At 34.6% G+C, this 24,851-nt stretch overlaps 1 protein-coding gene across 8 annotated transcripts in view; it reads right to left on the bottom strand.

Annotated features, from left to right (window-relative positions):
• SENP7 (SUMO specific peptidase 7) overlaps positions 1 to 24,851 on the bottom strand; it is a 201,395-nt gene that overhangs the window by 21,326 nt on the left and 155,218 nt on the right. For all 8 annotated transcript variants that reach the window (XM_017504344.2, XM_017504347.2, XM_017504348.2 and 5 more), the window contains 7 exons: positions 24,638 to 24,795; positions 17,748 to 17,894; positions 11,054 to 11,087; positions 7,600 to 7,779; positions 4,027 to 4,295; positions 2,296 to 2,429; positions 716 to 832 (listed from right to left, as the gene is read on the bottom strand). In XM_017504344.2, coding sequence (XP_017359833.1) covers positions 716 to 832; positions 2,296 to 2,429; positions 4,027 to 4,295; positions 7,600 to 7,779; positions 11,054 to 11,087; positions 17,748 to 17,894; positions 24,638 to 24,795 — 1,039 coding nt within the window. The remainder of the gene's footprint in view (positions 1 to 715; positions 833 to 2,295; positions 2,430 to 4,026; positions 4,296 to 7,599; positions 7,780 to 11,053; positions 11,088 to 17,747; positions 17,895 to 24,637; positions 24,796 to 24,851) is intronic.

Below are 24,851 nucleotides of genomic sequence, written 5' to 3'. Positions count from 1 at the left end.
AAAAAAAAAAAAAAAAAAAAAAAAAAAAAAAAAAAAAAAAAAAAAAAAAAAAAAAAAAAAAAAAAAAAAAAAAAAAAAAAAAAAAAAAAAAGATTACTAGTACAATTAGTAAAACAATAAGCCTTAGGTAAGATTATAATACATTTTATTTGGGAGGGATCTGTGAAATAGTTAGGAGATATCTCCACCAATTGCTGGAAATCTAGGTCAAGGGATACAGTACAAAATGACAGCTAGAAGCAAATTTCCCTTGTATAAAGTTTTAAAAGTCTTCATACCAATTCCTGCAACTTTGGCTATACAAAAAGTTGAGGAAAAAATTAAGTGATAGGGATTTTTTTAATGATAGTTAAATCTTACTGTTCTTGAAGGCACAATAGATATCTAAACAGAGCTGCTGCTTTTCAGTTCCCAAAATGATTTGTAAGTAACATCTTTCACCACTATAATAGTTAAAGAAATTTATATCAAAAACCAACAAACAAAAACTAAAAAAGCAGTAGGTTTTCTCAACTATATAGTGTCCACAGTAAGTAAAGGAATGAAACTGAATTAGTCAATTCTAGAAAACCTTGGTAAGCAAAAATTTTCCAAATCTGAAATCTTGGCAGGTCACTTTTAATAGGAATTAAAATAATTCAGAGATAACGGCATTTATTTTAAGTTTCTCAGTAAAACCTGTAAAACATGAAAGATCATTTATCATTGTACTTACTTAAGGTAAAAATCAATGATTACATCATTTAGAAACTCTCCTTCTTCTAAACACTCCAGATCTTCATTAGTTACTCCTAGTCCCCCCTTAGTAGGTGGTGGAGGATATACAATCAACCTTAAAAGTAAAAATAAAGTTAATATATATTGATATTGAAAATCCTATTATCTAAGAGATTTCTTATATGAAACAATAACTGGGCAGTAGTATTCTATAACTTAAATCTGTAGGGTAAAAAACATTTGACAGGGCATAAACAATTATATTTTCCTCCCTTTATTCTCACAAGCTACTAATTATATACTCCCATTAAGTATTATCTTTTCTTTTCCAATGCTTCCCATGTGGGCTAGTGTCAACAGACTGCTATCTGAATTAGTCTCAGTATTTGTCTAATCAATAGGTTTTATCTCACCATCAGTTACAATACCATAGAAGAGGTTTCTCTTCTCCATAATTTTTAACTTTAAATAAACTGATGTAATAAAATGTAGCTTTTCCTTTCTCCACTTTCTACATTTGAATCCTCAAGACCAGAGTTCCCTTCCTTCCAGAAAAGCCAGCAGTCAAAACTGTACTCTGCTCTTGGTGGCTAATGTGTACCAGCAGCTGAGCAAAAAAGAAATAACATGGGAGCTCAGGAGGCAAGTCTCCCTATAGTAAAGTGCCTGCCATGTAAAACTCAAGAGACCATAAAGGAAACAAAGAATTTTACCACAACCAGAAAGTAGTAGAGAAGAGAGGTCAGCTAATTAGTCGTCTTTCTGCTAGCATTCTCTCTTAAAGCTTAGAAATAAGACTAGTTGTGAATTCCTGGCTATAATCTTGGAATAGGTAAAGCAGTACTCAATGAACAAATGTAGTCAGTGATGAAGGTATATATATGTACTTCTTGCATCAGAAAGGTTCAGGAGGATAAGAGTCATCGACACTGATTTAATTTTAGTATCATGGCACCTAAATCAAAAAAGAAAACTGTAAATTTAAAGTGCTAATATGATAGTTTCTATCTTATTGGCTATTTTCCTGTCCTATTCTTTCAAGTGTCTTTTTTCAAAACAAAGAAATAGAATCACATGGAGGTACAGCAATCACCCATTAAATACACAGACTCTATATTCTGCCTTAGCATCATGAGAAGACATAGATGAAATATGAACAAACAAGCAATTTCTGAAAGGGAACTTGTAACAAACTCCCAAGTACCTTAAATGGAAGCATACTTTAGTAAGCAATTTCATTTTCCCTATCATATGTTCAGATAAGGAATGTAGGATTTTTAAAATCATACATTGCTATTCAAATATTTTCAATGAACACTTTAATCTTACCAAATATGACACTTTGGCTGCCATTTATGTCTTACTGACATAAAGGTAAGAAAAATGGCACCTATTTTTCTCTTGATAAATTTTTTGACTTCCTCATAATTTCCTTTAAAAAAACCTATGTCCATTATTAACTATCAGCATGAAAGTAAAACTTAAAACATTTCAAAAGGTAAACTACTAAAAAGCAGCAACATGAATAAAAACTACTAATACGCCTATCTACTACAAACAAGCTATGACAGTACATACTTCTGGACAGGTCCAGTGTGCCTGACTTCTCGCCATTCTTCATCTGGATTAGATGTAATAGAAAGGGAGTAGCAACCACTGCTTTGCTTCTGAAGGAGGGTGTAAGTAGGCTTGGCTGCATCTGTATTTGAGGGCTGATAGAAAGTGGCAAGGAAAAGGGTTTAAAATATCCTAACCTTCAAAAGAACAAAGTCAAAACCTAGGCTTGTTAGAAAAAATGTGACTTTAAATATCCCTATGAGTTATAGCTATATTTTTAGATTTTCTATAGATATAACCAAACCAAAATAATACTTGTGATCAAAAGATATTATATGAACAATGGTCAAAAATTAACTTGAAGTACTATACATAGATATGAACTACAGAATTAAAGATGAATATAACAATTTTGCAGTTCAAAACAATCAAAAAAGGTAATAGGAAGACATAAAATTACAAATTAAGAGGCTACATTTATAATAATGTAATTCCATTATTAAATGGAAAATCTATAAATTTATATATACAATATAATTAGAATGCAAAATTTTTACAGTATTATGCATAAAGAAAGAGATGAAGTCTCATACTTTAACACCAATGTGGCTTTCTATAGGCCTTTTGAATAAAAGATTAGCCCCAGGTCAAATTCATGTGCATATGTATGTATATGAGTATGCCATAGCTTAATAAATTCTTTTCTTTCTAGAACTATTGGCAGAGATATATAAGCTACATGTATATTACCAACCTCCTATAAAAATAAACATAGCGTTTTAAACTTACTGTTTTCAAGATAATTTTAGACTTACAGAAGAGTTGCAAAAAAATCAGACTTGCCCAAATTCCCCTAATCTTATCATTTACAACCATAATACAATGACCAAAACTAAAAAATTAACATTGGTATAATACCATTAACTAAGCTACAGACTTTATTCTGACTTCACTAGTTTTTCCATTAATATCCTTTTTCTGTTACAGGATCCTACAATTCCTTAGTCTTTCCTTCTTTTTCATGTCCTTGATACTTCTAAAGAGTACTGGTCAATTATTTTGTAACTGGATTTGTCTCATTTTTCTCATAATTATATTGAGATTACATATTATTGGAAAAAAGACCACAGAAGTCATGTGGTACCTTCTCAGTGCATGATATGAAGGGATGTGTTATGTCAGTAGGTCTTATTACTGGTGATGTCCATTTTGATAACTTGGTTAAAGTGATATCTACAAGGTTTCTCCACTGCAAAAGTTACTACTTTTTGTAATTAGTACATATTTTAGGCTACAGTCTGACATTATGTATATATTTTGTTTCTACTTAAATTTTCACTCAATTTAGCATCTGTGAGTGGAGTTTGACTGCAATCATCATAAATATAGTTTTATACTGATGGTTTTATGTTTCCCTTATTCCTTTTCATTTATTAATTGGATTTTTTTCTGAAAAATAATTGTCCCTTAACCATCACATATTATTTATTCATCCATTTCCTAACTCAGTTATCTATTTATATCAACATAGACTCATGGCTTTTTATTTGAATTTTTTATTTGGTTATAATCCCATGCTATCATTATTGATTTTGTTTAACAAATTGTTTCAGCTTTGGCACTGGGAATTCTTTTGGGTTGGTTCCCGTGCCCTTTTCCCAAAACGTAGCATTGGAAAGTAGCCTAATACCAATGAATAAATGTTTTCTGAATCTCCCCCTTCTCTGCCAATTCTATTAATGATGTGCTGACCTGAGATACTGGATTCAGCTTCATTTCTTCAGCAACAGCAGCACCAGCAGGGAAAGAACAAGTTGAAGCACAGTAATAATGAATAAAAGAACTTTCTTTTGAAGAGACGTTCTGAAACAAAGGAAATGCCTGAACCCAAGACAGTGGATAAGAGAGCTCTAATTCTCCACTGATGGTACTTATTTCCATCATAATATCTTTCAACTTCAATTCTTCTCTTTGTGAAACAGGATTGTGTAGTTCAAGGAAAATGAATTCACTAGATTTTGCTGCAAAAGGAAAAAATAATTTCTATCAATAATATTATTCTTCAAGAGGATTATAATAAAATAATTTAATTATTAATAGTAGTAAGGTTGGAATATAACCCAAAGAATTTTGTATTTTAGGTATTAATCAAGGCAAATTAATATCCCAAAAATAGGCCATTAGTAACACAGAGCCAAAACTCACAATTGGTGGACTCCTGCTCTACTGCACTAAAATGTCACAATAGTACTAATGCTGTATCTCCAGTGCCTGGCATTTAGTAAGTCATAGAAAACATTTGTTAATGAATGTATAAGTGAATGAATAATTAAGTGATAATTATTTTTCTCTAGCCTCCTTTATGAATCAACTCTATCAACTAGGAAAGTATTCCAATTAAACACCTTCTGCATTTTCTCCTCAGTCATTTCAATGGTGATCTCAAAAGACATTCTCTCCCCACATAAGGCTGATAAATGGCTATTTCTACTTTTCCCACCTTCTCTGCTATTTAATCATGAATTTTCCTGCTAGAAGTAATTAGGACAGGAAAGTAACAAATTTTAAAGTTATAAAATTTAGTTCACTGCTTAACATCTTTACTGTGCAGGAGAGTAGAAAAAGGATAGATCAAACCGGTAAAAAAGAACCTTACTAATTTGATTGATACAGTTCTAAACCTGACTCCTTTAGGAGTTGGAGACTAAACAAAGTTGAAAAACATCTCCAGATGTATATTATGTAGATAAGTGTTACAGGTGAATATGGAAAAGTATTCAACCCAATCTTAAAGGAACGATATATAAGTAAACTGAATTTCACTTATTAGAAACTAAAAGGCTGAAGGCAAAGACTTCTATATTTTATTTAACTTTGCTGCTAATTCTGCCACAGTTAATTATAGCAAGAAACTATCAAAGGCAAGAAACTCGTAACAAAGGTAGTTGGCCAGGCACAGTGGCTCACATCTATAATACTAAAACTTTGGAAGGCCGAGGCAGGAGGATAGCTCAAAGCCAGGAGTTTGAGACCAGCCTGAGGAACATATTGAGAGCCCATCTCTACAAAGAAGGGACAGGATGGGATGGGACAGGATGGGACAGGAAGGGAAGGGATGGGAATGGATGGGACAGGAAGGGCCGGAATGGGAAGGGACGGGAAGGGTCAAAACGGGAAGGGACAGGAAGGGACAGGACCATACTGCCCAAAGTAATTTACAGATTCAGTGCTATCCCCATCAAGCTACCATCTACTTTCTTCACAAAATTGGAAAAAACTACTTTAAATTTCATATGGAACCAAAAAAGAGCCTGCAAGGCCAAGACAATCCTAAGCAAAAAGAACAAAGTGGGAGGTATCATACAACCTGACTTCAAACTATACTACAAGGCTACAGTAACCAAAACAGCATGGTCCTGGTACCAAAACAGAGATATAGACCGATGGAACAGAACAGAGGCCTCAGAAATAACACCGCAAATCTACAACCATCTGATCTTTGACAAACCTGACAAAAATAAGCAATGGGGAAAGGATGCCCTATTCAATAAATGGTGTTGGGAAAATTGGCTGGACATATACAAAAAGCTGAAACTGGCTTCCTTCCTTACACAGTATACAAAAATTAACTCAAGATAGATTAAAGACTTAAATTTAAGACCTAAAACCATAAAAACCCTAGAAGAAAGCCTAGGCAATACCAATCAGTACAGAGGCAAGGGCAAAGACTTCATGACTAAAACACCAAAAGCAATGGCAACAAAAGTCAAAATTGACAAATGGGACCTAATTAAACTAAAGAGCTTCTGCACAGCAAAAGAAACTATCATCAGAGTGAACAGGCAACTTACAGAATGGGAGAAAATGTTTGCAATCTATCCATCTGATGAAGGGCTAATATCCAGAATCTACAAAGAATTTAAACAAATTTACAAGAAAAACACCACCATCAAAAAGTGGGCAAAAGATATGAACAGACACTTCTCAAAAGAAGACATTTATTGAGCCAACAAACATATGAAAAAACCCTCATCATCAGTGGTCATTAGAAAAATGCAAATCTAAAGCACATTTTATGAGATACTATCTCATAGAACGGCAATCATTACAAAGTAAGGAAACAACAGATGCTGGAGAGGATGTGGAGAAATAAGAATGCTTTTACACTGTTGGTGGGAGTGAAAATTAGTTCAACCATTGTGGAAGACAGTGTGGCAATTCCTCAAGTATGTAGAACCAGAAATATCATTTGACCCAGCAATACCATTACTGGGTATATACCCAAAGTAATATAAATCATTCTACTATAAAGACACATGCACACATACGTTTTCTGTGACACTGTTTATAATAGCAAAGACTTGGAACCAACCCAAATGCCCATCTATGATAGACTGGCTAAAGAAAATGTGGCACATATACACCATGTAATATACACCAACCTTTTTTATGCAGCCATAAAAAAGGATGAGTTCATGACCCTTGCAGGGACATTGATGAAGCTGGAAACCATCATTCTCAGCAAACTAACACAAGAACAGAAAATCAAACACTGCATGTTCTCACTCACAAGTGGGAGTTGAACAACGAAAACACATGGACACAGGAAAGGGAACATTACACACCGGGGCCTGTTGGGGGCTGGGGGGTATAGGGAAGGGATAGCATTAGGAGAAATACCTAATGTAGATGATGGGGTGATGGATGCAGCAAACCACCATGGCACATGTATAACTATGTAACAAACCTGCACATTCTGCACATGTACCCTAGAACTTAAAGGATAATAATAAAATTTTTAAAAAAAAGAAAAAGAAAAAGAGAACAGAAATTGCCAGGCATGGTGCTGTGCCCCCGTAGTTCCAGCTACTTGGAGGCTGAGGTGGGAACATCACATGAGCCCAGGGGTTTGAGGTTGTAGCGAGCTATGAACATGCCACTGCACTGTAGCCCAGGCAAGAGATTAAGACTGTCTCAAATGAAAAGAAAGAAAGGAGGGAAGGTAGTCAAAGATGACAAATGACTAAAAGTTAAGGCATTCTTTTTTTTTTTTTTAAAGAACTTATTATTTTCAAGGTGAACAACATTTAAGTTTTTTAAGTTATTCTTTTTTATTTTAGATGAGAATTTCTATTGGTTGAATACAACTAGAAGGAGAAATTATGTGAATTAAATAATCTACCCTAAAATTAAGGAGTAAAATTATTTTAACTAAATTAAATTAATTTCAAGTCACTGAAATAACATTCTATTAAGTTATTTTGGAGAAAAACTATTTATAGGATGTTTCAAATTATCCTGAAATTTAGAAATCATTACACTCACATTGCTGGCTTAATGCAGAGTGTTCTAATTGGGTCTGAATCTCTTGAAGATAATCCGAAGAGACCCAGAAGAAAAGAATAGCATGGCTCCTTTTACTATGACCATCATCCTTACTTTTCCATAACCCAAACCGCTTTAAATGTGTGGTATCCACTAGCAATGAAATCTCATTCAGGGACACTGAAACAAATAAAAGGTAACAGTTTAAAAAATGCATCCATTTAAGAATACACCACTTAAACATTATGATACTTCTTAATACACTACTTTTGAAAAAGGAATTATATAGAAGTTTTTTCAAAAACATATTTCCAATGCATTTTGCTAACCTTAGCTAAAATGCCCGAAGCATTTTAAAAACAAATCACATTACAATCAGGAAAGGCTAAATAATTATTAAATGACAATTAAATAGAGATTTAATCTCTCTCACTATATGATTTCAGTTATATCCAGAGAGGGAAAATTTGAGATTAAATATTCATAACATAAAAACTCTGTCCAGAGAGAATTCTCTCCAGGAATTCCGATATCATTAGCAAAAGTGGGGGGAAAAGTCTATCAATGCAGAAAACTAAGCATAGTATAACTCAAAAAATTATACATTTCCCTCTTTTCTAGCTTGGTCAATACTATAAACCAAGACTCCAAATGCTATCATAGGTCAATTTCTGCCCATCTTTCTTCTCCTAAAGTATTTGCATTCCACTATACACACAAGCCACTACCAAAAGAGTCTCAAGGATATTATGAGATTCTGAATGGTCTAAGGATATATATCTTTTAAAAATCTTCCAGGTTTTATTTCTTAAAACCTCTAGATAATAATTCTACATTATTAGTCTTTCTCCCTTTTAGGGAGCTAAAGGAATCTCCTCTGAGGACTTTTACTCTTCAATTCAAAGAAACATAAAAACACTGATTTAAAGAAGTCCTGAAGGCCACCTAGTTCCACTTCAAAACAGCAAGCAACTGAACCAGGAATACAAATATCAGTCAAGCATAAACCCAAGATGGGCACCTATTTGAAACAAACCTCTTAGTATTCCTTCCAGCATTATTTCCTGGAACTTTGCTACTCAAAGTGTAGTCTAAGCTGAGCCTGTGACTTTAGCATCAGCATCATCTGGAAGACTGTTAGAAATACAGAGTATCAGGCCCCACCTTACATCTACTCAATCGGTAATCTCAGTTTAACAGCCCACTCCACCCCATGATTCATATGAACATTAAAATATGAAAATCTTTCCATGATGAGTACTCAGGTAATTTACCAGTCATCTTATTGTTCCCAAGCCAGTCATTCTATTCAAACTATAACTCTTCCATTCTGAAAACTGTCAGTAAAACTGGCAGCAAAGACTAACTGCTTAAATTAAAACCAGAATGAGAGCCCTCAGAATACTACTCAGCATTTCTTTCTCATGAATCTCACAGTCCTGCAAGTACATTTGATATATTTCAGTAAAATCTACATAAATGTTACTAATCTAATTGTTCTAGGTGTTTGGAATGAAAGCTAAGTTTTCTTTAGGTAGACAACTTTAAAATATTATCTTTTTAAAAAAGGAACTTAACACCATCATGAGAAAAATTTATACCTCATTACCAAGTTTGCCCCCAATATATGGTTTATTCTGTTATAGGTGTATAGCAGATACTAAAAGTGGGAAATACCTCCCCACTTTTCCATTTCTTCTTCTTCCTTAGTAACAGAACTCTAATTTTACTGAGGGAAGCAAGATATATAGTTTTGAAAACACTATTTCCTAGCTTCCTTTAGAAAGGGGTGTCTGGCCATGACTAGTTAGCTAATAAAATATAAGCAGAAAAGGTTAGGTAGCATGTATATCCAGAAGGCTCCTCAAAACGGTAAGAGATTGGTAGCATGTGCTCTGTTTATGGTTTTCCCCTTCCTACTGCTTTCTGTCTACCATACCAACATGATGATGGAGTGTGAGCTACAATAATGGCCATGAGACAAGCTTAAGGATGCAAGTCATGTGTCAGGAATGACAGAATAGAAAAATGCAACTCATGTGTCAGGGTCATGTGTCCCTGATGACCAAGAAAACATCATATCAATTCAGATTACCTCTAGATTTCTTCTATGTGAAGGAAAAATAAAATATTTTCTTTATGCCACTAACAACCAAACATAATACCTAATATAAATATGGATAAATCAATTTTTCCCCAGCTGCATAGAGAAAGAGGAAACATTTAGACCCTCAGGTTCCCACCTACAAAAGCCTTTATAGGCATGCTATGTTTTAAAAAGATTTTGCATATGGGAACTTGGACAGAATTTGAGGAAGAAGACTAATATTTTCTTCTTCCATTATAAAATTAAAAACCTATTACCACTGAAGAGAGTATTTTTCCACAATTTCTAATGAAATTTGTCTTTTAAAAATTATATGTGAAAGAAAAATTATAAAATAAGAAAGCAATATTATAAATATTAACCATGAAAATCTAAAATATCATTTTTGATGTTTGTATCACAAGAATTTGAGAGGTAGCTCTCTTTGTTACCCAGGTCTTTAACCATAAATTATAGTGCTATCTTTTCTGAAATTGTCATCCCCTTTCAAAATCACATGATTTTGTTTGTTTCTTCTAAAGAAGAAATATTATGCCTTAATAATTTATTAATATTTCCTATTTAGGACTATCAGTATACTTATTCTGTGCCTTTTATATTCTTACTACTTAATTAAGATATAATAAGTATTCAAATTATTAGAACAATTATCATAACATAGTTTTGGATTCTGTGCGTAAAATATCTGTGGAATCCAACTAAATCCAACTAAAAAGCTACTTTGATAGCATCTCCAATCTTGAAACAGAAGCTTCTTCTTCTCTAATATCTATCTGTGCCATTTGTGTGTTTTTCTTCCTTGTTCTTTTTATAATTCATTATATAAAAAGATTAATCTCTATTGTTTATAGGTTTTTTTAGTGTCATAATTTATTTGGAAAGGTTTTCAGTTGGGAAGAGAATGAGAAAATGGTGCTAGTGTCTATAAGCTGCAGGTACGTTTTCCAGTCTACTCTCCCTTATTCAGACACGCAATTGTATAAAATTCTCTTACGCTCTATGCAAAAACATTTTACATGTTTGTGTTCAATATTAAACATTTTCCTTATGCTTCTTTCCTTATAGTTACGATTGTTATTCATTTTTATATATACCAAAATATTCTTGCTACCAAAACTGTATATCTGTTAATCCCAAGAAATCGCCATGAATCCTTTAATATTGTTTGATTTATAGTCATTAAAACAATAGCATACTATTCGCAGAACAAGTCTATTATAAAACATTTTTACTCCATTTGGAATTGCTAAAAAATATTAAGGTTATTAATTATTAAACTTAATTTTATTTAAATTTATACTCAAAACTATAGTAAAAAGGTAAGGTCATAAGAGAATGGTAACTTACCTTGAAATGGGATCTTAATATATTTTGTTGTGATCTGAAGAAAAAATTAAAAGGCAAACAATGAGTTACCACTCAAAATGTGTTATCATTCAAATTAATTTTTCAATTCACAAGTTGATATTCAAAGTCTACACTATAAGTGCTCAAGCCTTTCTGTCAATAAACCAATAAAATATTTCACTACGAAGACTTAGTTTTACAGAAATTTTAAGAACCCCATGTTAAGTAATTTAATTCTCAATATGCTCATTTACAAAAACCAGCAAGACTATTAAATATATTTTTCAAAAATGTTTTCTGAAAATTGAAAGACTAAGACAAAGCCCAGAAGAAACTGCCAAGAGACCTCTAAGTAACAGCAACTCTGGCAAATATAAATATTCCAGACAACAGGATTTGATTTTTGGCTTTGCTGACTCAACAGTTGACGATGATCCCCTTAGTGATGAACTCACACTAATAACCAAACTCACAAGAAACTACTGAACAAACCAAATGCCAACATATTATATATATTTTTTAATTTTTTTGGAGGAGTCTCGCTCTGTCACCAGGCTGGAGTGCAGTGGCACAACCTCTGCCTCCAAGGTACAAGTGATTCTACTGCCTCAGCCTCCCAAGTAGCTGGGACTACAGGCACGTGCCACCATGTCTGGCTAATTTTTGTATTTTTAGTAAAGATGGGGTTTCACCATATTGGCCAGGCTGGTCTTGAACTCTTGACCTCGTGATCCACCTGCCTCAGCCTCCCAAAGTGCTGGGATTACAGGTGTGAGCCACTGCACCCATCAACATATTATATTATTTATAATGAGAAATTAAAATTGTCAGAAGGCTTGTTTCCCACCTGGTTTGAACATTCTGTTTCTGTACAAAAACTACCAATTATAATTTAAAATTTGCTTTAACCACTTAAAAGCAGAACTAGAAAAATCAGTTGTGTAATGTGAAATGGCTACAAAAGTTATAGATCCAACTTGATTCACAACAGTGATACACCTGTCCAAATAACATAAAGTAAGTCCCTAAGCCAGAACACCCCCTTCCCTGGATGACTTTTAGATGGGTACCACCAATGTCTTCATTCCTAGCATTCCTCTTCCTTTGTTTCACGTTATGAATTCCCTTCTGACTGAGGTTCTTGCTCTTTCTGCTCCTTCTGTCCCAGGACACTTATTTTCTCTAGGTATCTTTTGTATATATCTGACTTTTATAATAGGGTTGTGGAGCACCTGTAAATCTTACATGTACTGTCTAAAACAGACTTTTGCTTTGAAATTTGCTTTTCCATTAATGTCAAATGAATTTGTACCTATTTATTTATTCTTTGGTTAAGTTTTGTTGTTAATATATTTTATTGATCGAGTAGGATATAGTCTGTGAGCACATAACAAAATCAAAATGTTCTTGGTACGTGAGCTCCGTAAAAATATCATATAATGTTCGGTGAATCCACAGGTTTACTTAGACTCCATTTATTTTTCAATTTAAAAATTATTTTATATTGTACTTTCACAAACATAAAGCCCTATATTCCATAGGGTAGGTAAGTCAGCCACTAAAGCAAAATGTGAGGTAGCAGAACATAATTAGCTAAAAGCTGAGCTTGGAGTTAAAATCCTGCCTCTATTGTCTCTACCACTTACACAAGTAATAAGCATGTAAATTTGGATAACTTACTGAACTTCTTTCAGCTTTAGTAAGACCCTTAATCAAGGAGAGCTGTTATCATTAGACACTAGCATCTGATCAAGAATGTTATGTAGTTTAATTAAATATGTAATTATCATTACGTTCACATAATTGCCACCATATTTAATGTATATTTGTCCCTTTCCAAACTCTTTCTGGCATGTTTCACAGGGTCTTTAAACCAATAAAATATATTTTGGCAAATGTAAATCATTACTTCTAAAAAATAAACAGAAGGTGTGCTTGCTTTTTAGAGTCTGTACCGCCATGACTTCCAAATTACAAAATAGAAGTAGTACATCTGTATGTCCCCCATCTCTCCTTACTACATTATTATCTCACCTTCCCCCATGAAGTGCTCAGGAGCCACCAAACTTTTCTACTTGGCAAGGAGCTGATATTCATTTATACCACTGAATAATGACTAGGCCAGCATGTTACCTCTCCAGAGTTATAACCCTGCTCCCTCCCAGCAGACTTAACCCCTGGATAAAAAAATAATTAAAAATTCATGGCAATAAGGTAAACCTAGTTCTCTGAAATCATACCAACTTTGTTTAAAATTAAGAATAAAGCTTATAATAAGAGATATTTTATAATTTCTTACAATAGCTAGTACAGTTCTCTGAATATAGTATTACTTAATTTCTGGCACTATCAACAAAGATTTTTAAGAAGGACAATGTTTACATTTGCTGCAGCATTTGCTACACTAAAAAAAATAATTTAAGTGTCCAACTATAGGAATATGGCTCTAGTTTATGTAATAACTTCCAGCCATAACTATTTTTCCAATTCAGCTAAATTGTAACTATCATGAGTGAGAACAGTATCTCTAATGTCTACAATAATGTTTAACATATAGTAGGTAGTAGTCACTGAACATATGAAGAATAAATGAATTTAATTCTCTAATATCTTTACCCACCAAAAAAGAAAAGAATTCTGAAAAAGAACACCTTTTTTAAATTCTTTTATTTATTCTCAGTTATTCTTATAACTGAGAATATGTGGTATTTGGTTATCTGTTCCTAGGTTAGTTTGATGAGGATAATGGCCTCCAGCTCCATCACATTTCCCCAAAAGACAAGATCTCGTTCTTTTATACCTGCGTAGTACATGGCATATATGCAATACATTTTCTTTATCCAATTTGTCATTGATGGGCATTTAGGTTGATTCTATGTGTTTGCTATTATGAATAGTACTGCAATTCACATGCATATGTCTTTGTGGTAGAATGACTTGTATTTGTCTAGGTGTAATACCAGTAATGGGATCGATCACTGGGTTGAATGGTAATTCTGTTTTTAGTTCTTTGAGGAATCACCACATTACTTTCCACAATGACTGAACTAATTTACACTCCCACCAACAGTATATAAGTCCTTCCTTTTCTCTACAACCTTGCCAGCATCTGTTATTAACATTTTAATAGTGGCCATTCTGACTGGTGTGAGATGGTATCTCATTGTGGTTTTGATTTGGATTTCTCTAATGATCAGTAATACTGAGCTTTTTTCATATGCTTGTTGGCCACATGTATGTCTTCTTTGGAAAAGTGTCTGCTCATGTGCCTTATCCACTTTCTTATCCATTATCTAATGGTTTATTTTTTCCTGTGAATTTAAGTTCCTTATAGATGCTAGATATTAGACCTTCATCAGATGCCTAGTTTGCAAATATTTTCTCCCATTCTGTAGGTTGTTTACTCTGTTGATAGTTTATTTTGCTGTGCAGAAGTTCCTTAGTTTATCTAGATCCCATTTGTCAATTTTTGTTTGGGTTGTGATTTTGACATCCTCGTCATGAAATCTTTGCCCGTGCCTATATTCAGAATGGTACTGCTTAGGTTGTCTTACAGGGATTTTATAGTTTTGGGTTTTGCGCTTAAGTCTCTAATCCATCTTGAGTTGATTTTTGTGTATGGTATAAGGAAGGGGTCCAGCTTCAGTATTCTGAATATGGCTAGCCAGTTATCCTAGAACCATTTATTGAATAGTGAGTCCTTTCCCCATTGCTTATTTTCGTCAGCTTTGTCAAAGATCAGATAGTCATAGGTGTGCAGCCTTATTTCCAGACTCTCTATTCTGTTCCATTGACCTGTGTGTCTGTTTTTGTACCAGTATCATACTGTTTTGGTTACTATAGCCCTACAGTACAGTCTGAAGTCAGGTAACATGTTACCTCCAGCTTTGTTCCTTTTGCTTAGGATTGCCTTGGCAATCGGCCTCTTTTTTTTTTTTTTTTTTTCTGATTCCATATGAATTTTTTTTTATTTCTGTGAAGAATATCATCAGTAATTTGATAGGAATGGCATTGAATCTACAAACTACTTTGGGCAGGATGGCCATTTTAATTCTGTTGATTCTTCCTATCCATGAACATGCAATGTTTTTGCATTTGTTTGTGTCGTCTGATTTCTTTAAACAGTGCTTTGCAGTTCTCATGGTAGAGATCTTTCGCCTCCCTGGTTAGTTATATTCATAGGTATTTTATTCATTTTGTGGCAGTTGTGAATGGAACTGCATTTCTGATTTGGCTCTTGACTTTGCTACTGTTGGTGTATAGGAGTTCTAGTAATTTTTATACTTTGATTTTGTATCCTGAAACTTTGCTGAAGTTGTTTATCAGCTGAAGGAGCTTTTGGACTGAGATCCTATATCTAGAAAATTTATATATAATATATGTAAATATAGAGAGAGAATCCAGACATCGAATCATGTCATCTGCAAACAGGAATAGTTTGACTTCCTCTCTTTCAATATGAATGTACTTCATTTCTTTCTCTTGTCTGATTGCCCTGCCCAGGACTTCTGACAATTAATTTTTAGGACCACTTTACAACACTTATTGAATACTTGCAGTCCCCTACTATTTGTAATAGTAAAATATTGAGACAACTGAAATGACCAACAATTAAAAATTTTTAAAGACAACCAAATATCCCAAAATAAGTAAAGGAATTAAATGAATGAAACTATGGTAAGGTATAAAATAGTACATATTATATAATATCCCTTTGTTTTAACATATATATATATATATATGAAGAATATGCAACGATATATACTATATAATGAGTGGCAGCTGTCTCTAAGCAAGATATATGTGCCTGTAACATTGTTCCTTTACTAATTGGTTTGTGGTTTTTTGCTTAATGTCAGTTTTGAGCATAACATGCCCATCTGACTGTGTAATAATATAAGTGTTATCTTAATTAACAGAAATTCCATTGTTGAATATTTATATTGTATTTTCCCCCCTGGCTAATCATTACTGGCATATAATCAGGTTAACTGACTTTTTGCCATTACAAAGAACTCAACAGAAACAACTGGGTAAACCTGAATTTAAAACAATAAAGTAAAATAGGAGAGAAAATCCTGAAAAATGAATAAAATTCCTTAAAGAAAAAGAATTGTAAAATCACACCAGACATGCCAAAATCAGTGAAAACCAGTGGCCAAAAAATATTAATTTTAAATTAAATCATTCTTGAGCTTTCAAAGCAATGTTGACTACATCACAAACTACCATTATTTGCAGTTCCCGGAATTTGGGATTAGGTCTTTGTCTGCATGGCTACCAAGTAAACAACAGGTACTTTATGTCTTATTCATGTGCTCTCTTCTCTGTGAAGCCTTTCCTGATTCCTCCAGACACTGATAGATACCTATTGCCATATGCGCCCTCCTTGTACATACTTCTGTTTTACATTTTACCATAATGTAAATATTCACGTGTCTCTTCCATTAGATTAAAAGTTCCTTGAAAGCAGAAACCATATCTTAGCATTTTAATAATCTCTGTCTTATCCCTAATACATTGAAATATTAATGAAACTGATATAAAAATGCCTAAGTTACTAAATCTGACAGAGTCACTTCAACAAACACTTAAGTGCCTACTTAGAGTTGAAACATTTATGGAAGGTATAAAAGGAACTAAAACTGTGGCTCTTTACCGTAAGACGCTTAAAGGCTAATGGAGAGGTTTAGACAAGAACATAAGTAATTATAAAACACAGAGTAAATCTCAGAAGTACAAATGAAGTGTTGTAAGTATACAGCAAAGAAAAAAGTTAATTCTGTCTGACAAGGAGGGATCAGGGAAAGTTTCCTGGAAGAGTCAGTATATCAAAGAAGCTTTAAAGGATATTAGGATTTTTAAAAGTATAAATGGTAAGAAAATATAGAGAACTGGCTGGGCGCAGTGGCTCATGCCTGTAATCCCAGCATTTTGGGAGGCTGTGGCAGGTGAATCACTTGAGGCCAAAAGTTTGAGACGAGCTTGGCGAACATGGTGAAACCCAATCTCTACCAAAAATACAAAAATTAGCCAGGTGTGGTGGCATGCACTTGTCGTCCTGGCTACTCGGGAGGCTGAGGCACAAGAATCACTTGAACCCAGGAGGCAGAGGTTGCAGTGAGCTAAGATCGCCCCACTGCACTCCAGCCTGGGCAAAAGAGTGAGATTCTGTCCACCACCCCCCACCCCACAAAAAGAAAGACAGAGAGAAAGACAGAACTGAGTAGAATCCAGTCTCACTTTCATATACAGTAGAAGAGGAAGAATATTTTTTAAAAAATTAGAAAAATAGACTGGGTTTAGGTTCCTGAACATTCTTAATTTAGAAATTTGGAGAAGTCAGTTTACAACCATTTAAACTAGCAAAACGAGATTTCTTCTTCATGCTCCAAACGATACCTTGAAAAAATTTTTACTTTATCATCAACTAACTTTTAGAACCCAAAGATTATCAATTCTACAGGTGATTTTTTTTCCCACACATGCTTTTCATCAGAGTACTCAGATTAGGTAGGATTTTAGGAAGGGAGAATTAAAGACACATTTCAAATTGAGTATAATGACTTTCAACATATCCCAAGTGTCCCATATAAAATAAAACTTAATTCTATTCTCATTTGTGCTAAGAAAAAAATGAAAATGCCTTATCCAAGATCCAAAACTAGAAGAAAACTAAAGAAAATATACTTACTGTAACACAACCTTTAGAAGCTCCTTTTATTTTACCAATATAAACAGAAGTAAATATAAAATCCAGTTGTAGATCCATCTCATTACTAGGCATAATACTGGAAATGTTTTCCATGACAGGATTATATGGGCATAATTCAGATGACATCTAACAAGGAATAAGTCATAAAATGCATATAACTGTATTATATAAATGGTGAAAATAACTTTCACTGTCAAATTCTTCTATAAATTACTATTAGTGAATTTTTGAAGAATTTTATACTTTTCTGTGAAGAAATCATTATCTAGACTTTTTTTGTGAAAAAATGTATGACTTACCTTTGAGAAAATTACACTAAATAGTTGAATCCAAAATTAATTTCACAGCCTAAGCTCCAGAAATATATACTCCTCTGTCTCACAGCCATGGTTTCACATTCAGTAGTCTCGAATAGGTTTTATTCATTTTTAACTTGACAGAAAATACATGTACATTTGTTTAAAATGAGTTTTTAAATGTATAATCTCTTTTAATCCCCACAACCACTATAGGCAGGATTTTTAGTTTTCCACTTCATAAATAAAGTTAATGGGTGTTTACAATGGTTAAGTGACTTGACCAAAATTATGTGATTAGTAAGAAGCAAAACAAAGATTCAAATGCAGGTTTCCCTCTCTAGGTCCAGCGTCACTTCAACCACATAAAATTGTTTCCATTAACCAAAATAGCTTTCTTGCTACTCCCCTTTAAAAAATTATTTTTATTTTAGATTCAGGGGGTATATGTGCAAATTTGTTACAAATGCATATTACATGATGCTGAGGTTTGGGCTTCCATTGAACCTGTCACCCAGATAGTACCCAACAGGAAGTTTTATGGCCCCAGCTCCCCTCATCCCTCCCCCTACTTTTGGAGTCTCCAATGTCTACTGTTCCCATCTTTAGGCCTGTGTGATACCGTACTTTTAATGTGCCATGAAGGAATGTAAACGCCTAAGAACCATCTGTTATATCAAATCTATATGCTTTATTGTATACTCTGTTTGAAGACAACCAACCAGAAATAGCTTATACTTGCCTAAAACCTCAAAAATCACATCACTTCCACTCAAATGACTATATAACTTTGCTTTTATATAAAAGAAAAATGGGCAATATCAGCAGCAACCCTTTCTCACAATTTCTTCTAAATTTTACACTACTTTCAGATGACTTTTTCAACTTTTTCAAATGTGCCTAACCTCTGCACATTATTCCTAACATCACACATGACTAAATAAATAGATTACCACTAAAGCAATTATTATGCATATGTACTCACTCCCTCTTACCTCTAGCAAATGTGACTAATCCTCATCTAAAACACGTATCATTACTCATTATTTTAAACCCAGCTAATAGCACCATTTACCTACTTAATTGAATTTCTTTGTCATTCTCATGTTTATTTATTATACTACTATATTCACTTCACATTTGCTTAAAAAAACTAGCTGGCTCTTAAAAATGACCAATCCATATTTCTCATAATTCATTTTAAACTGGAATGAGACAGCATACAGATGTGGCATTCTGCCATATATGTCTTGGTAGATCTCCACAGTATTGGCTGCTTGGTTGTGATTAAGAATTTAGTAAATTCTGTAAGATATGTTATTTTCTTATAATATGATCAGTTCATACTACATTGTCAATTGATACATTGCCAAGGCCTAATTCTTCTACAAGTTTAAATTCATTATCCACATTGTCACTTTTAATTATATATACAACTAAATCATCAAGTAGGATATTGACCCAATCTGGCAAAAATGGTTACACGTTTGCAAAAATTCAGAACAAAGCTGCTGAGGTGATTTCTACATGGAATACCAAATGCAAAAGGCAATACCCATGAAACAATAATCAGACCAAACTCTTCATCACACACTGCAAAATGACAGTCTCTGACATTATTTAAAAACGAAACAAAAGAAGTTTACCATTATTCTGCACTGGTGGTCAATGATAATCTTTTCTTACAAGTAGAATAATCAGAGGCTAATAATGAGAAAGAGCACCAGCCAACAGCAGTAGCTCATGCATGTGATCCTACTACTTTAGGAGGCAGAGTTAGGAGGATTGCTTGAGCCCAGGACTTAAGAGACCAGCCTGAACAACACAGAAAGACATCATCTCTACAAATAATATATATTTTAAAAACATGAGCCAGGCATGCTGGCACAAGCCTATGACCTCAGCTCCCTGAGAGGCTGAATGAGAGGGATGCTTGAGCCCCAAGAGGTTGAGGCTGCAGTAAGCCATGATCACGGCACTGTACTCCAGCCTGGGAAACAGAGAAAGACCTTGGAAAGAAAAAAGAAAAAGAAAGCAAAAAAGAAAAGAAAGAGAGACAGAAAGAGAAAGAAAAAAAGAGAGAGAGACAGCACGAGTGAGTGAGAGAAGGAGGGAGGGGGAGGGGGAGGGGGAGGGAGAGAGGGATGGAGGGGGAAGGATTCGGAGGGAGGGAGGGAGGGAGGGAGGGAAGGAAGGAAGGAAGGAAGGAAGGAAGGAAGGAAGGAAGGAAGGAAGGTAGGTCCAAGATGGCAGAATAGAAACAGCTCTGAAGTGCAGTTCCCAGAGACAATGCAGAGAGTGAGTGATCACCGCATTTCCAAACGAATTTTTACTGCCCACAGACCAGGGGATTCCTGGGCGGAAAAGCGCCACGAGTTTCCAGCACAGCTATTTCAGCCGGTGCAGCAGGTCTCCGCACAAAAACTCACACAAATCTGGGCACCGTTTCAACTGATGCCTGGACCACCTAGGAGACAGAGTCACCTATTCAACTGAAAAAGAGGGGGCTGAAACATGGAGCCAGGTGATCTGGCTCGGTGGGCCCCACCCCACAAAGACCAGCAATCTGAAACACTCTGGATTGAAAGTTTCACAGCAAGCAGAGCTGGACTAGGGACAATCAAGCTCTGTGAGGGGAAGGACATCAGCCATTACCGAGGCAGTACACCACTATCGAGGCACAACTTCAAGGAAAATGAACAAGTGGCTCTTGAATGTTGACTGGATAAACAATGAAATGAAGGCAAAAACTAAGATATTGTTCGAAACCAACAAGAACGAAGACACAACGTACCAAACTCTCTGGGACACATTTAAAGCAGTGTCTAGAGGAAAATTTATAACAATAAATGCCACATGAGAAGCAAGGAAAGATCTAAAATCGACACCCTGTCATCAAAATTGAAAGAGTTAGAGGAGCAAGATCAAAAAAACTCAAAAGCTAGCAGAAGACAAGAAATAACTAATATCATAGAAGAACTGAAGGAGATAAAGACACAAAAAACCCCACAAAAAATTAATAAATCCAGGAGTTCGTTTTATGAAAAAATCAACAAAACAGACAGACTACTAGCCAGATTAATAAAAAAGAAAAGAGAGGAGAATCAAACAGATGCAATAAAAAATGATAAAGGGGATATCACCACAGATTACACAGAAATTCAAACCAACATCAGAGATTATTACAAACAACTCTATGCACATAAACTAGTAAACCTGGAAGAAATGGATAAATTTCTAGACACTTGCCTCCTCCCAAGCCTGAACCAGGAAGAAGGTGAAACCCTGAATAGACCGATAACAAGGGCTGAAGTTGAGGCGGCAATTAACAGCTTACCACCAAAAAAAAGCCCAGGTTGAGATGGGTTCACAGCCGAATTCTACCAGACATACAAAGAGGAGCTGGTACCACTCCTTCTGAAACTACTCCAAACAGTACCAAAAGAAGGAATCCTTCCAAAATCATTTTATGAGACCAACATCATCCTGATACCAAAACCCAGCAGATAATCAAGAAAAGAAAACTTCAAGCCAATATCCATGATGAACACAGATGCAAAAATCTTCAATAAAATACTGGCAAACCGACTGCAACAGCACATAAAAAAGCTTATCCATTATGATCAAGTAGGCTTCATCCCGGGGATGCAAGGCTGGTTCAACATATGCAAGTCTATAAACATAATGCACCACATAAACAGAACCAAAGACAAAAACTACATGATTATTTCAATAGATGCAGAGAAGACCTTCAACAAAATTCAACAGTCCTTTATGCTAAAAACTCTCAATAAACTAGGTATTGATGGAACGTATCTCAAAATAATAAAAGCTATTTACGACAAACCCACAGCCAATATCATGCTGAATGGGCAAAAACTGGAAGCATTCCCTTTGAAATCTAGCACTAGGCAAGGATGCCCTCTCTCACCATTCCTGTTCAATATAGTATTGGAAGTTCTAGCCAGAGGAATCAGGTAAGAAAAAAGAAATAAAGTGTATTCATTTAGGAAAGAAGGAAGTCAAATTGTCTCTATTGGCAGATGACAAGATTGTATATTTAGAAGGCCCCATCATCTCAGCCCAAAATCTCCTGAAACTGAGAATCAACTTCACTAAAGTCTCAGGATATAAAATCAATGTGCAGAAATCACAAGCATTCCTATAAACCAATAATAGACAAACAGAGAGCCAAATCAAGAACGAGCTGCCATTCACAATTGCTACAAAGAGAATAAAATACCTAGAAATACAACTAACAAAGGATGTAAAGGACCTCTTCAAGGAGAACTACAAACCACTTCTCAAGGAAATAAGAGAGGACACAAACAGATGGAGAAACATTCCACACGCATGGTTAGGAAGAATCAATATTGTGAAAATGGTCATACTGCTCAAAGTAATTTATAGATTCAATGCATCTCCATCAAGCTACCTATAACCCTCTTCACAGAACATGAAAAAATCACCTTAAACTTCATATGGAACCAAAAGAGAGTCCAGATAGCCAAGACATTTCTAAGCAAAAAGAACAAAACTGGAGGCATCACACTACCTGACTTCAAACTATACTACAAGGATACAGTAATCAAAACAGCATGGTACTGGTACCAAAACAGAGATATAGACCAATGGAACAGAACAGAGGCCTCAGAGGCAACATCACACATCTACAACCACCTGATCTTTGACAAACCTGGCAAAAACAAGCAATGGGGAAAGAATTCCCTGTTTAATAAATGGTGTGGGGAAAACCGGCTAGCAGTGTGCAGAAAGCAGAAACTGGACCACTTCCAGACACCTTACACTAAAATTAACTCCAGATGGATTAAAGACTTAAATACAAGACCTAACAACATAAAAACCCTAGAAGAAAACCTAGGCAAAACCATTCAGGACATATGCATAGGCAAGGACTTCATGACTAAAACACCAAAAGCATTGGCAACAAAAGCCAAAATAGACAAATTGGATCTAATTCAACTCAGAGCTTTTCCACAGCAAAAGAAACCATAATTAGAGTGAACCGACAACCAACAGAATGAGAAAAAATTTTTGCAATCAACCCATCTGACAAAGGGCTAATATCCAGAATCTACAAATAACTAAAACAGATTTACAAGAAAAAAACAAACCCATCCAAAAGTGGGCAAAGGATATGAACAGACACTTTTCAAAAGAAGACATATATGAGGTCAATAAACATATGAAAAAATGCTCTTCATCACTGGTCATTAGACAAATGCAAATCAAAACCACATTGAGATATCACCTCACACCAGTTAGAATGGCAATTCTGGAGACAACAGATGATGAAGAGGATGTGGAGAAATAGGAATACTTTTATACTGTTGGTGGGAGTGTAAATTAGGTCCACCATTGTGGAAGGCAGTGTGGCAATTCCTCAAGGACCTAGAAATAGAAATTCCATTTGACTCAGCAATCCCTTTACTGGGTATATATTTAAAGGATTATAAATCATTCTATTATAAAGACGCATGCACAAGTATGTTTACTGCAGCGCTGTTTACAACAGCAAAGACCTGGAACCAACTGAAATGCCCATGGATGATAGGCTGGACAGGGAAAATGTGGCACATATACACCATGGAATACATGCAGCCATAAAAAATGATGAGTTTGTGTCCTTTGTAGGGACATGGATGAAGCTGGAAACCATCATTCTCAGCAAACTGACACAAGAACAGAAAATCAAACACCGCATGTTCTCACTCATAGGCGGGTGTTGAACAATGAGAACACATGAACACAGGGAGGGGAGCATCACACACTGGGGTCTGTTGATGGGGACTACAGTCGGGACAGCAGGGGGTAGGGAGTTGGGGAGGGATAACATGGGGAGAAATACCAGATATTGGTGATGGGGTTAGAGGCAATATACCACATTGCTGTGTATGTGCCTATGCAACAATCCTGCATGTTTTTTACATGTACCCTAGAACCTAGAGTGCAATAAAATATATATATACTTAAAAAAAAAGAAAGAATAAATACTGATAATAAATGATTTGAACCTATTTTAGACCTTCACTCTTTAAAGGACTGAACTAATTGACTGATACTAAACTAACACACTTCCATTTATTATTTTCTATAAGAAGGAAGAGACAGAGGACTTGCCAAACCTTATAGGTTTCTGACCTGTATCCGCAAAGCCATGTTCTTTCCTCTATATTATACTGCCTTCACAGTATGCGAGAAAAAGGAATAATTCCAAGTAGCCAAAATACTCCAAGACCAGACATATATTAGAAAATGTATTTAATTCTACAAAATGTTATTGAAATGTCCAATGAAAGCCATAAAAAAAATTCAAGTAATATTTGGACTGAAAAAAAATATAAATGACCAGAAAAAAATGGTATAATCTTTTATTTCAAAATAAAGACAACTATGTATTTCACTCAAACTACTATAAAAAAGTTGTCTCAAAATTCAAACTAAGAAAATTTCTAATTTTCATTATAATATTCTGCTTGATAAAACAAGTAACAGTCCTTAACAATACTGTATATTTCATTGTTATTCTGTGAGAAGACAGAAGTAAATTACCTGCCCAGATTCACGTGTAATCAATGGTAGTTTTGACAATGCTGATTCAGAAGTACTCTCATTTTCATCAGTTGACTCATGGTCTTGCTTAGGTTGTAACTTAAGAATTTCTGAATTTTTATGTTCAACAGGTCCTTCTTCATCACTGGAAACAACAACTAAAAAGGAAAAGAAAAATGTACTTTTATTTATTCTTTTCTTTTTTTTTTTTTTT

Source organism: Cebus imitator, unplaced genomic scaffold (genome assembly GCF_001604975.1).
Source record: "Cebus imitator isolate Cc_AM_T3 unplaced genomic scaffold, Cebus_imitator-1.0 Scaffold321, whole genome shotgun sequence".
Taxonomy (NCBI): Eukaryota; Metazoa; Chordata; class Mammalia; order Primates; family Cebidae; genus Cebus; species Cebus imitator.
Note: the sequence above shows the minus strand (reverse complement) of the source record. Positions and strands in the feature narration are given on the sequence as shown.